The following is a 14,646-nucleotide window of genomic DNA, read 5'->3' on the forward strand; positions in this document are numbered from 1 at the left end:
CTCTTTCTTTCTTTCTTTCTTTCTCTCGCTCTCTGTCTGTTTCTTCTTTGCTCGCTTAACCTCTCAGAGACACACTCTCTCTCCCACACACACACACACATTTTCTCTCTCACACACACATAAAACTCACACTATTTCTGATACACACACTCATTCTCCCTCACTCTCTCTCTTACACACAAACACAACAGACACTCTCTCTCTCACACACACACACACACGCACTCTGATACACACATATTCTCTCTCACTCTATCTTACAAACACACATGCAGCAGATACTCTCTCACACATGCACAAACACACAACAGACACTCTTTCACACACACACACACACACACACACACATTCTCTCTCTAATACACACACATTCTCGCTCACTCTCTCTCTTACACACACACACACACACGCGCGCGCGCACACACGCACACACACACACACACAGCGTGTTTTCACTTTTTCACTTGTTTGGCTTCTGTATCACCTCTTCACCTCTATTGAAAGGCATAATTAGAGGCACTGATGAATCCCAGAGCCATCCCATAGACAGGCCCCATCAGCTGCAGCAGCTGCTGCATGTCACATTGTGGCCATTGTGGTTCACAACAAGTCACTTTCATTTATGTCAGTCTTTGAGGAACCAGGGACTATGTCATTTAAATATGAGCAACTTTTGTGCAGGTAGTGTTTGGTTGGGTTAAAAAAGCATATTCATTTACATTTTCATTAAAACAATTTTGCCAATGGTTGAACTGTTGAATGATACAGATGAATGGTTTTATTTAATCTGTAGGCCTAGTAATTGGTTTTCAACAAATATTGCATGACAAATCTATATGAATATCACAAACTGATTTCGGGTATACCACACCAATTCGGTCTCAAAGTCAATATATACAATCATTTGTAGTTATTAAATGTACACAGAACATTTTGTGGAATTCAATATAGTAGGCTAATAAATTTTTTTCCCAGGTGAGAAGTAAATAAACTTCGTCAACATGTGTAAAACTGTTGATCTGACTGTGTGTGGCATACAGTAGGCATATAGACAAGGCTATGTGGGGACACTACTGCCTGACCTTTACAGTAACATATCAGAGTTCACGTGTAAAATATTCATTCCCTTTTGCTTAATTATTCCCAACATCTCCCAGACACATTTAATATGAGGCGCATCATCGAGGCTCCAATTTCCTCTGGAGGATGCAACCAGTACCGAATTACATGCGCAATCCTGCCGTGAATCAGACATCACCACGGTAACCGAACGGTATTCACCATTCTCTGCTTTACCCGTAAACATCCGCGACGCAACCCTACCGATCGTCATCCTCGTACGCAGTAAGTCATTTTTCTCCCTTTGTTATAGCCTATGTGGAATGTATTGTCATCGTTTGTGTGGGCAATTTTATTGATAAGGCTTTATGTCTGCTTGCGCTTACGTGAATAAACCTGTAGCCTACGGTATCCTATAGTCTACATTGCAAATGACATGATTCGATTGTCACAAACAACAACAACAAAAAATTGCCTGATGTGAAAACAGCATTGGTTGCTTATGTCTTTGTGTCTATTTGAGTATTAATAATGGCTGTATATTTCAAGCATATTGATACGGTTGAGAGCCCCCTCGATATTAATCCAATGCGCGAAAGGAGCAAGCTAAAATTCACAACGGTCTAAACAATTTCAAAGATGACATTGTCATTTCCGACAACTATATCGGTGTTCAAATTAGCTTTCATAACGAGTTCTTGAATGCCAATTTCTTCTTGAATTCTTGAATGTCAATCCATTGCCCTTGTAGCCTATGCAAAGAGCATATCGAGCAGTCTGTGCCATGACATGAGGTTATAGGTTATGTATGGTGCTTACCGAAACGTATGTTACCACATGACGTGTGATGTGACATGAGTTTCAGCGGTCATGGTCATGCCATTTCTCTGTCTTGTTTGTTTTCGGGATGTTTGCTAACTGGCCGTTAGCTGTGCTGATCAGTAGAATCTCTGTTGCAGCAAACACGCTCTTTTCAATGCAGCAAGTTGAGATCAGATGCCTGATTAGTGAACCATGAAGAAAAAAGTTAACAGGCCTAGATACTAATAGTTTATAGAATCATTCATTTTTTTTTTATTTGTAAGACTATGTTTTATGTTGTGTTATGTGGTTCTAGCATTTATAAAGCATTAATACACATCACCTCCTTATTGTACTTCCCAATCAAAATATTCAGAGAATATTGACCAAAAATATGAATAGAAAAGATTAAGGAAACTATACTGTTTTTTATGGTTATAATGCCATCCACATTCATCCAAACCTTGTTTCATTCCTTCGCTGATGGAAGAACAGATTTGACAGCTGGCTCTCAGCTCTTTCTGCATTGATATAGCATCAATCAGTCATCTGAATCACCATGGCACCCACACCTCCCTCCTACAGTAGCCTGCAATCTACAGTCTGAAGATGGTGGGCTGTAGTTTTGTACAGACAACCACATTAGCCATTATGGCCACCCACTCACTCCACAGTGCAACAATAGCTAGGCTAATGGAGCCTGGAGGAAGTGTTTGTGTGTGTGTGTGTGTGTGTTCGTGCGTGCGTGCGTGCGTGCGTGAGACAGAGAGAGATAGCTAGAGAGAGAGAGAGAGAGTGTTTGTGTGTATGTTTTCGTGCTCGTCTGTGTTCCTGCCTATACCTGTCTGTATGATTCAACCTGCGAGGAACTGATCTTTGCCCCCTTGTTAGCATCATCATTATGAGTCATTCTCACAGCGGTACAGGATGGCGAGCTACGGAGAAGGTGGTGCCGCATTTCACACGGCGTCAACGAGCTCAGTGGCTTCTCACCTTGTGTTCCACATTCAGATGGTGCTCTGATCGAGGAGGCACAGTTAGACCAACACACACATAGGATATGAAGCAAACACACAGCGTGTGTTCCTGTGTGTAGCCCACGCAACATCTTTACATGACTCACCTTGGAATTACAGCCAGTACGGACATAATAAACTAATAAACATAAACGAATGAAAGAGATACTGTAGGCCTACTTGTAGGAATAGACATAATGACGATGACACCTAGTTTGACACAAACCTCCTAGATAGTGCAGGGCGAAGACAGTCAGAGGCATATCATGGCATCCATTTAAATAAAGCTCTCACCATCATCATCACCACCACCATCGTTTTAACATCATCATCAACTTCAGCCACACAAGGAAACAAGGAGCAACGAAGTGGAATAAAACCAAGCTGCATTACCAAGTACCTTACCCTCTACACAGTAACAAGTACCTTACCCTCTACACAGTAACAAGTACCTTACCCTCTACACAGTAACAAGTACCTTACCCTCTACACAGTAACAAGTACCTTACCCTCTACACAGTAACAAGTACCTTACCCTCTACACAGTAAAGCCAAACTGAGTTGCGTTACTAAGTATCCTACCCTCTACACAGTAAAGCCAAACTGAGTTGCGTTACTAAGTATCCTACCCTCTGCACAGTAAAGCCAAACTGAGTTGCGTTACCCAGCATCTAATCGTTCAGCACTGTTTGTATTGCGATCCAAATCGTCCAGACAGACAGTCATTGAGAAGTAGTTCGAACCCAACAGAGCTGTGTTACTCAGCATCTGATCCTCTGCACTGCTTCTTTCCCCATTCAGATTGTTCAGGCAGGCAGACATGGTGAAGCTGGGCAGTAACCTGGCTGATAAGCTGGATAAAGAACAGTCTATGGACGATGGCTTTGATAACATCCCCCTCATCACCCCTCTGGAAGTGAACCAGCTGCAACAGCCATACTTAAACAAGGTAACAACGTGAGTGCTCGCGCGTGTGTGTGTGTGTGTGCGCGCGCGCGCGCGCGCTCCCAGCAATTATTAAACATGTTCAGTACATCCTGTCTGTATATTACATTACACTGCATGTCTAGACACACATCAAGCCTACATCATTTCTGAGCCTGTCATTGGTCCCTGTACTGTGCCTTGACCCAGCCTCCCTGTTATCCTAATGATTCAGAGTGCTGTGGCATCACTCCACACTATCTCAGAGCCTCTTAGAATCCATAGTAGATCACACACACACACACACACACACACACACACACACACACACACACACACACACACACACACACACACACACACACACACACACACACACACACACACACCTTACAGTTCTATTTAAGGCAGCAGCCCGGTTCCAACCCAGCGATCTGACTCGGAGTGCTCTGCTGTGCTATGCTGCTGTTCATCCTCAGGTAATCGTGAAGACCACAACAGAGTATCAGCTGCAGCAGAAGAAAAAGAAGAAGCTGTACGTGCCGGGAATCAAGAAGCTGAATATAAAACTGTACGACGAGGTATCAGAGAAGGTCAAGGTAAAGTCTTATCTAAGGGCTAGTAGTATGTTTACTGAAGTACTACTGGGAATGGTGATATTCATGGTCGTGTGTGTGTGTGTGTGTGTGTGTGTGTGTTCCAGCTCACAGGGTTGATCCTCATCACCCTTGGGTTCCTGGCTTGTCTTCTCCTGCTGGTCATGTACAAGGCTCTGTGGTACAATCAACTGACCTGCCCAGAGGGCTTCGTTCTCAAGGTAGGCATCACTAACACACACACACACACACACACCTTCTATCCGAACAGCTTATGTCCCGATGGTAAGGTAGACTACTGAAAGCATCATCATCATAAACACACACTGCCTCCTATCCCAGTTAGACAGTCATAGAGGTTTTTATTTTAATTTAACCTTTAACTAGGCAAGTCAGTTAAGAACAAATCCTTATTTTCAATGACGGCCTGCACCGGCCAAACCCGGACGACTCTGGGCCAATTGTGCACCGCCCTATTGTACTCCCAATCACGGGCGGTTGTGTTACAGCCTGGAATCGAACCAGGGTGTCTGTCGTGACGCCTCAAGCACTGAGATGCAGTGCCTTAGACCGCTGTGCCACTCGGGGTTACATTCATTAAAACCACAGACAAGAAGCAGAGGTTGTTTCTCTAGCGTTCTCCCACAGAGACCAACAGAGGACTATTATTTAAGTTCTTATAATCGCCTTCACAAACATAATTATCATCCAGTCCCAGTGACTTACTAATACACCCTCTCCTATAGTCCGTACTTACTGTACACCTCATCTAGTACATATTTTCCCACCAGAGACTTCTAAGGGATTCTCTCCCACTCTTTCTGTCTCTTCACTCTGGGAACATAAACTCATTATCTCCTTAGGACACCTCCCAGGCATCGTGTGCTCAGGCAACGCTCCACGCCTGTTACTCTCTACAAAGGCCCCCTGTCTTTTAAAGAGCGAGAGGCAGGCAAGGCTTTTTGGTCAGGCAGTAGATTGGGACGCCTGTGAATCAGAGAGGGGCCTTTCATTAAGGCTGAGCGTGACTAAACTGTGATTAAAGGCTGAAGACGAGAGGAGGGAGATGGGCAACGGGGCCTTCCCGGCAAAGGCTTTTGATGTTGACGGGTACAGTGTAGCTCGCGGCGTTTTTCCACAGCTAATGTGTTGTTGGAGACATGAAAAGGGGCAGGGAAATAGGAGAGTCAAACGGAGGGTGTCGTGGTGTTGTCTTCCGTTTAGCAGAGCGTAGGCAGCCAGGGTTGTTGTGAGAGGTCATTTCTCACAATACTGATGGAAGGTCAGGTAGTCTGTCAAGAAGCCTTGGATTTCCCTCAGGGGTTTGTTCAGTAGACCGATGCTACTCAAAGGAAAAACGCTCGTAAGGAAAACTCTCTTGAAGCTTCTCCTGTCAGAGCTTGGCAAATTGGTGGAGTACCTTTCTTTCCCTTCGACAGCTTACGCGTTCATTTATCTAAGGATGGCATCTCAGGTGTCATATCTAATGAGACGAAGCTGGCACATCTAAGTTTGAATATGAAAAATGATTTCCCTGAAAGAACCTTACTCATGCTCGCCCACGCTGTGGAATAAGACGTTGTATGACTCACTCGTAATAAGTCGTTTCAGTGAAGGGTAAGGCAGTAACATGTGACTTGCCCTCATCATTTGCCGAGTCCTACCACAACCCATTATGATGACCAGAATCCCTGCTGTCCCTAACCGTAAATAGAGGCAACAGTATCATACGTCATCACTTTGCACACCCTCTTCACTGACGCTTCTGCCTCCCGGCTCCTGTCTCTTACAGGGTTGGGTGTCACTTTCCATTCACTCAATTCAGGAAGTGATTTAAAACTGATATTTTTTCACATCCTGAAGTAAATAATAAAATTGACACCAACCGTCCTCTCTTCTCTTCCCCACGCAGCACAAGCACTGCACCCCAGCAGCAGTCCTGGAGCCCTGGTACTACACAGAGCAGCAGGAGGACCCAGGCGTGCCCCCCCGCTCCAGCAGTCTCTACACCGCCCTGGGTCACCTCAACCAGGCCAAGAGGACCGCCGCCGGCGCCATCATCCCCGAGCTGCCCCCGTCACCATGGTTCCCCGTCATCAACGCCCTGAAGCAAGCCGAGAGGGCCAAAGAGGAGGCGAGTCGTTCGAAGGAGTGAGGGATGGAGGGATTTCCAGAGGGAAAGGGTTTAGGAAGGGGTGATCAAGGTAGAAGGGTATATGGGGTTTCCAAAAGGAAGAGTTAGGAAGAGGGGATGGAGATGGAGATGGGGGGAAAAAAGTGTTGTTTACTTGGGGGAGTTGACTATGAGGTATTCTGGGTAAGGCTCCAAATGTCTGTTTAGGTGTCAGCGAACGTGACTCATTTGCAGCAAAGTTAATCTCTCTATGACGTTATCAGTGAGGACCACCGCCTTGTGTTATGTGCGTGCGTGCCTGTGCGAGCGAGAGAGAGAGAGAGAGAGAGAGAGGTGAGAGATGTGCGTGTGAGAAGCGTTGGAGAACTGAACATAACAAGATTCCCTGAAATGCTCACTAGATTGTCCTTATCAGACTAACATGTTTTCAGGTTTTTATTTTATTCTGAACTGAATGTAGAGTATTGTTAGTAATGTGGTCTGACAAGGTTTAGCGTTATTACATTTAGATCGAACCAGACATGTTTTTTGTAGATTTTTACATACACAGTTTGGGAAATAAAATGTTTTGTTCTATTCAGGAAGCACAGAGCCCACATTAATTTAGAAACCTGATTGTAAAAAACATATTTATCATGCCTTTTTTTCTCAATAGATTTTCCAGCAGCTGTGAACAATTTGTGTATGAGGATTTAGGTACAATTGGGTACGAGGAACCTGAATATTTTCAGGTGGAAGATAACCAAATGGATTGATGTCATTTCAATTCAGATGATTTCGAATGTAGTAGACTAGCAGGTGTACAAGTTGGATTCCTGTCTCATAATTAATATTTTAACATAACATTAACTACCTAGAGTATCCGTATCTTTGTGTTTTCTAGTATTTATTTAAAGACCTATTTATTATGAGCTTACTTTATTCCTTAAGCTATTTATTTGATTTTTTTTTTTGGGGGGGGGGGGGGTGAAAAGCTTGAAGGATAACATTTTTAAAATTATTTATTTGGGGATTTTTAAAATAGTGAATAAAATGCAATGCGATTCATATCAAGTCATAATAACTGGCAGTATTTTCACCATGGATCAGATTGTGATACTGCCATTGTGTCACCATTCACCACCCAGCGTTAATAAACCTTGTTCTGTTCTGAGTGCCAAACGTTTATGTCAGACCCATCTGCTCTGATGTCATCAATAAAGCTTTCTCATTCATAATCTGGGACTTGTTGAATTGGCTTTTTTTACTGATTGCATGTACTTTCAATGCACAATAGCAACGCTCTATTTTTTACGATCCAGTTTCAATATCTATTTACCAGGTATTGCCAAATAGTTTCTATGAGGTTTTTTTATTTTTATTAAGAAAACCAAGTAAAAGTACACCAAAAGGAGTCCGTTATTTTCACTGTTGATTATTCAGAGATGAGTGGCATGCACAGAATGCTAAACATGACTTGCTTCTTTTCTTCAAACCTCAGCTTAGCTATTCGGTACTGAGCCATATCCTCCCCTCTCTCTCTCTCTGTCTCTCTTTCTCTCTCTCTATCTATCTCTGTCTCTCTTTCTGTCTCTCTCTCCATCTCGCTCTCTCTTTCTGTCTCTCTCTCTCTTGCTATCTCTCTCTCCCGCTCGTTCTCTCTCTCTCTCTCTCTCTCTCTCTCTCTCTCTCTTGTTTTCTCTCTCTCGCTTTCTCTCTCTCTCTTTCTCCTATTTCTGTCAGGGACTCTGCTGTGAGGCTGTCTGCATCTCATTTACACTCACATATTTTCACACCATCGCATTAAGCCCGGAGACGTGTGTGGATTTATGTGTGTTTTGTGTGTGTGTGCGTGCTTGTGTGCACGTCTGTGTGTGTGTGTGTATGGGCAGGCTCATGTGTATGTGTGTGCATGTGTGTGTTTGCGGATGCCTATGTGTACATGCACCTACTGCATGTGTGTGTGTGTGTGTCCCCAGCCACGCTTATTAATGAAATTGACATTACGCCCAGTTTAGACTGTGATGGGAGTTTTTTTTCTCTCCCCCTCCGCATGCAGTTGCTGAGTGACAAACTTTGTCCGCTTGGCCTAGGGCATGGAACTACATAAAGTGTTAAAAAGTATTTAATAGGCCATTTCCAGACCCCATGCTTAGTCAAAGCATAGCATCTCATGCCAAGAAGGCTTGGATTTGGGGCCGGGGGAAAATCAAATAAAATCTGCTGGGTAGTCACGTAAAGGCCTCCAGTCTCGTTTCCCTCGCTTTACAACATCAACAGATCTCCACAGTAAAATAGCAGGTTGGCTTTTAATTTGTTCTGACTGTTTGGAGGCTCCGCATTCCCCAGTAGATTGCGAGGAGTCACTGCCAAAAGTCATTTAGGCTCATTTAGTGTATAACGTTCGCCATAATCAAATTCCTCTGGGGTTTTTCTGATGTCACAAATAACAAGAGGAGAATGTGAGAGAGAGGGGGACTTGGAGTGATGTAACTAATGTTCTCTCTCTCTCTTTTCATTGTTCGGTTTCATTTTTAATTTGTCTAGGTGATTACTCTCTCAGCGGCTGATAAGTAGGGAGGTGTAATTAAAGTATGTCAAAACAAGTAGGAAAAAAGTGAGAAAATTGGAGAGAGGTAGAAGAGAAGAAAGACAGAGACCAAACAAGGATAAGAAAGGAGGGAGAGAGAGAGACAGAAGAGATATAAGAAAATAAGAGAGAGACAGTGGACAGGAGAGAGACAGTGGACAGGAGGGGAGAGAGACAGTGGAAAGGAGAGGGGAGAGAGCCAGTGGAAATGAGAGGGGAGAGAGACAGTGGACAGGAGGAGAGAGAGAGAGAGACCGTGGAAATGAGAGGGGAGAGAGACCGTGGAAGTGAGAGGGGAGCGAGACAGTGGACAGGAGGAGAGAGAGAGACAGTGGACAGGAGAGGGGAGAGAGACAGTGGACAGGAGAGGGGAGAGAGACAGTGGACAGGAGAGGGGAGAGAGACAGTGGACAGGAGAGGGGAGAGAGACAGTGGAAAGGAGAGGGGAGAGAGACAGTGGAAATGAGAGGGGAGAGAGACAGTGGAAAGGAGAGGGGAGAGAGACAGTGGAAAGGAGAGGGGAGAGAGACCGTGGAAAGGAGAGGGGAGAGAGACAGTGGAAAGGAGAGGGGAGAGAGACAGTGGAAATGAGAGGGGAGAGAGACAGTGGAAAGGAGAGGGGAGAGAGACAGTGGAAAGGAGAGGGGAGAGAGACAGTGGAAAGGAGAGGGGAGAGAGACAGTGGAAAGGAGAGGGGAGAGAGACAGTGGAAAGGAGAGGGGAGAGAGGCAGTGGACAGGGGAGGGGAGAGAGACAGTGGAAAGGAGAGAGACAGTGGAAAGGAGAGAGACCGTGGAAATGAGAGGGGAGAGAGACAGTGGAAAGGAGAGGGGAGAGAGACAGTGGACAGGAGAGGGGAGAGAGACAGTGGAAAGGAGAGGGGAGAGAGGCAGTGGACAGGAGAGGGGAGAGAGACAGTGGAAAGGAGAGAGACAGTGGAAAGGAGAGGGGAGAGAGACCGTGGAAATGAGAGAGACAGTGGACAGGAGAGGGGAGAGAGACAGTGGAAAGGAGAGGAGAGAGAGACAGTGGAAAGAAGAGGGGAGAGAGACAGTGGACAGGAGAGAGACAGTGGACAGGAGGGGAGAGAGACAGTGGACAGGAGAGGGGAGAGAGACAGTGGACAGGAGAGGGAGAGAGACAGTGGAAAGGAGAGGGGAGAGAGACAGTGGACAGGAGAGGGGAGAGAGACAGTGGAAAGGAGAGGGGAGAGAGACAGTGGAAATGAGAGGGGAGAGAGACAGTGGAAATGAGAGGGGAGAGAGACAGTGGAAAGGAGAGGGGAGAGAGACAGTGGAAAGGAGAGGGGAGGAGAGAGAGACAGTGTACAGGAGAGAGACAGTGGAAAGGAAAGGAGAGAGACAGTGGACAGGAGAGGAGAGAGAGACAGGGGACAGGAGAGGAGAGAGACAGTGGACAGAAGAGGAGAGAGAGACAGGGGACAGGAGAAGAGACAGACAGTGGAAATGAGAGGGGAGAGAGAGTGGAAATGAGAGGGGAGAGAGACAGTGGAAAGGAGAGGGGAGAGAGACAGTGGAAAGGAGAGGGGAGGAGAGAGAGGCAGTTTACAGGAGAGAGACAGTGGAAAGGAAAGGAGAGAGACAGTGGACAGGAGAGGAGAGAGAGACAGGGGACAGGAGAGGAGAGAGAGACAGGGGACAGGAGAGGAGAGAGACAGTGGACAGGAGAGGAGAGAGAGACAGGGGACAGGAGAGGAGAGAGACAGGGGACAGGAGAGGAGAGAGACAGTGGAAAGGAGAGGGGAGAGAGACGGAACAGGAGAGAAGAGAGACAGTGGACAGGAGAGGGGAGAGAGACGGAACAGGAGAGGAGAGAGACAGTGGACAGGAGAGGGGAGAGAGACGGAACAGGAGAGGAGAGAGAGACAGTGGACAGGAGAGGGGAGAGAGACAGTGGACAGGAGAGGGGAGAGAGACGGAACAGGAGAGGAGAGAGAGACAGTGGACAGGAGAGGGGAGAGAAACAGTGGACAGGAGAGGGGAGAGAGACGGAACAGGAGAGGAGAGAGAGACAGGAGAGGGGAGAGAGACGGAACAGGAGAGGGGAGAGAGACGGAACAGGAGAGGAGAGGAGACAGTGAACAGGAGAGGAGAGGAGACAGTGGACAGGAGAGGGAAAGAAAGAGACAAACAGAAAAATACCAAAACGAGGGAGAAGAGACAATAGGAAGCAGAGAGGGAAGAAAAGACAGTAGGAAGGAGAGGAAGGAGAGACCAATGTAGGAAGGGTGGAATGGAGGGAGGAGAGCAGATGAGAGGCAACTCAGTCTCGAGGGGGGGGGGGGGGGGGGTCGCCCTGTGTCTGTATGTGTTGTTGTATGTCACAGTGGGTTCCCTCTACACTGGCGCCAGATGGGAATGTCTCCTTAACCAGAGTCAGTGCAACGACACATCCTCCACACACACACACACACACACACCCTCCCCGTACCGACCTGGCTTTGATGATAGAAACACCATACATGCAGCATGATCACTGTGGCTTGGTCTTCTATGGCGGTATCAAGGGGACTTTATCATAACTTATCACAGTGGTTTATTTCCACAGTATTATTATTGAGTTGAAGAGCAATGAGATAAAGAGAAAATAAAGAGGGCACAATGACATACTGAGGAGGAGCAAACTTTTGTAATTAGGGATCTGAAATGAGTTAGGGCCTACGGGTCCTGGTCCACAGCAGTGCACTATATAGGGGATAGGGTGCCATTTCATTCAGACATAGATTTAGTGTTACAGTGGGAGTTTAGGAGGTATATTGCCCCCTAGGGGTTGTATCCGGTGGTTGCGGAGAGGAATTCACTCAGGCAGAGTTCTGGTTGTCACTAGTTACCACAGCCACAAATTATATATTATATACTATATTTTAAAAACTCATGAAGTCAAAAACTAGCTTTTTGGACTTCATTTAAGGTTGGGGTTAGGCATGAGGTTAGCAATGTTGTTAGGGTTAAGGTCAGGGTTAGGTTTAAAATAAGATTTTAAGAAGAGAAAGGGTTGAAATAGGCGGGGTTTAGCCATTTGTGGTTGTGGTAACTAGAGATGACCCAGAGCTCTCTCGCTGCATTCTCTTCCCTGATACATTCAATTTGACCTATAGTGACAGACAGTGTTCTCGGTACCCCTGCATTTCATCACAGACAGTTTTTGGGTATGCGAAAATAGACCGTTTTATAGTATGTGACATTTGGAAAATGTAGTATGCTTTAAAACGCCAGGATGTCATACTCATTTCGGCTTTTCATCTATTAGAATTCGCTGCATACTATTGCGGAAGAGAATTTGTGTTTGTGTTTGACGGCAGCTGATAATCATCTGATAATGAGATAAGGCTGCTTGCTGTCTCAAACTTAAAGAATGGCGGGAAACGACGCATTCATTTGACGCCTTCTCAGTATAGCTGAGTCTGGTATGGTGACACGTGTTCCTTACTGAGTACATTTTCACTAAACAGTAGGTTCTAAATAGTATGTAGCACAATAAGTATGTCATTTTTGTAAGTAGTAGGACAGATTTCAGACATGGCCAGAGACTTTGTGTGTTGTTTTAACATCTCCCTCTTTTTTACCTGGTTGTTTAGTCAGTGGCTACAATGAGAGAGAACGTTTCAGTCCTCTAACTCAGATCAACAAGATGGCTGCCCTTTAAAATGACTCAACAGCCATGAAATTACTCATTAGTCTGTTACCCTGCCGTGAGATACCCTAATGCCACGACGTCTAGCGTGTAAGCAATTATCTAGACCTACGGAGAGGTAGTTCGATAGGCCCAAAGCTGCGGCCCATACATGGCATCAAAGACAACAACAACAAAAAAACGCATTTGGCTTTTGTTCCGTTCCGTTTTGGAGTAGAAATATTATCATTAGTCATAGACCAAATCATTTTACGACATCCTGTGATTAGACTTTGGACTAATAGGCTAATGAGACAAATGGAGGTTGAATGGAGAGGAGTTGGTTCCTATTACCAATATGGCATCTCAGGGAGAAGCTGAGACACACACACACTCTTTCTTTCTCTCATACACATACACACAGGCTGGTTTGATTTAGGCTCTGTGGTCTCCACCCGCTCGGTGAAGCCACAGACTCTCTCTCTCTCAGACGAAAAAGAGAGAAACAGAGAGAGAGAGAGAGAGAGAGAAACAGAGAGAGAGAGAGCGAGAGAGAGAGAGCGAGAGAGAGAGAGAGACAGAGAAAGAGAGAGAGAGAGACAGAGAAAGAGCAGAATGAACCCCCAGTTAAGTCAGCCTGACCATGGGCTGCCTGCCTGCGTCTGCAAAGCATCAAGCGCAAACCATCCAAATTGGCTTTAATCTGTGTTTTGCTTTGCCCATTATCAGCCTGCGGAGCTGCATGGCAAATGAGAATGAATGGGGCTTCAATGGGGTTTGGATAGTTTGGTTGAGGGGAAGGCCATGACATGATTCATGCTGATCTATTGATTCCCTGACCTGGCAAAGCCTTAGCGGTAATACGGGATAAATGACCGACTTACATCCCCGCAGACCTTTTACTCGCCGGTGAACAATAAAAAGTGGGATGCAGCAGAAATTAAGACTATTATCAACCCTCCTCAGGTGAAGACAACCTCCACTGTAACAGATTATTCATAAACATATCTAATATTATATATGGAGCTCGGTAGGCTTTAAGAGATCCATAACCTCAAACAGAGCAACTGAATTGAATATACTGTGGCTCCGCAGGCTTTGTATATATATATATATATATATATATATATATATATATATATATATATATATATATATATATATATATATATATATATCATCAAACATATGTAATATTTATTTTTAGACTATATCATCAAACTCAGCAAGCAAATATAACATAGCTTGATAGGCTATCGAGAACTAACCCAACATATTTAATGGAGCTCTATAGGACCTCTGGAACTACACAATCAAACACAGCAAACATATTTAATATAGCAGGACAGCTCTAGGCTATAGATAAACAGAACAAACCATTTCAATGTAGCCCTGTAGACAGACAACGTCAACCACAGCAACCATATTTCATAGACGAAGAGCTATGTTACATATCTACCACATCAAACAGGGCATATTTAATGGAGCTCTCTAGTCTATCTAGATCTTTGACATCAAACCCCAGGTTTATGTTCAGGCTTTAAGTAGGCTTACTGTCCACATTAAAACAAGCTGTCTGATATGATCTGTATAAACAAACACGGTCTCCAGTAAGGCAATACAATACTATTTACCCTTAATGAAAGTCATCTCTGAGGACCCCCGAGGACTTCGGAGGGGTCCTAAGGCTCTTTGAGTCGGCAGAGCACCCCTCCGTGAGCTGCGGGCCTTGCCCGGTAAGTCCCTGCTGCCAGACAGCCAGACAGACACCGTGGTGTGGGACCCCAGGAGGGGGCCATGGAGGGGCCACGGAGGGGCCCGGCACTGCGTGTTTACCTGCCGAGCGGACCGGATCTGTATAATGGCAGAGAACCCTACCGGGATCAGGTTAGAACTGACGAGAAGAAGCTACGG

General features: G+C 45.4%; 1 protein-coding gene across 1 annotated transcript; it reads left to right on the plus strand.

Annotated features, from left to right (window-relative positions):
- Window positions 1-1,246: 1,246 nt before the first annotated feature.
- LOC139370336 (neuronal vesicle trafficking-associated protein 1-like) lies at window positions 1,247-7,747 on the plus strand. The gene is made up of 5 exons (XM_071109758.1): window positions 1,247-1,344; window positions 3,678-3,825; window positions 4,280-4,399; window positions 4,504-4,617; window positions 6,309-7,747. The coding sequence occupies exons 2-5, from the start codon at window positions 3,697-3,699 to the stop codon at window positions 6,549-6,551; spliced, it is 606 nt and encodes a 201-aa protein (XP_070965859.1). The 5' UTR covers window positions 1,247-1,344; window positions 3,678-3,696; the 3' UTR covers window positions 6,552-7,747.
- The last annotated feature ends 6,899 nt before the right edge of the window (window positions 7,748-14,646 follow it).

The sequence above is a fragment of the Oncorhynchus clarkii genome, chromosome 17 (assembly GCF_045791955.1).
Source record: "Oncorhynchus clarkii lewisi isolate Uvic-CL-2024 chromosome 17, UVic_Ocla_1.0, whole genome shotgun sequence".
In the NCBI taxonomy this organism is placed as follows: Eukaryota; Metazoa; Chordata; class Actinopteri; order Salmoniformes; family Salmonidae; genus Oncorhynchus; species Oncorhynchus clarkii.

What these genes read in the sequence shown, in the direction of transcription:
- LOC139370336 (XM_071109758.1), top strand. Translation starts at nt 3,697, where the DNA reads ATGGTGAAGCTGGGCAGTAACCTGGCTGATAAGCTGGATAAAGAACAG. An exon ending in AGGTATCAGAGAAGGTCAAG is followed by an intron (nt 4,400 to 4,503) that starts GTAAAGTCTTAT and finishes TGTGTGTTCCAG; the next exon opens with CTCACAGGGTTGATCCTCAT. An exon ending in CAGAGGGCTTCGTTCTCAAG is followed by an intron (nt 4,618 to 6,308) that starts GTAGGCATCACT and finishes TTCCCCACGCAG; the next exon opens with CACAAGCACTGCACCCCAGC.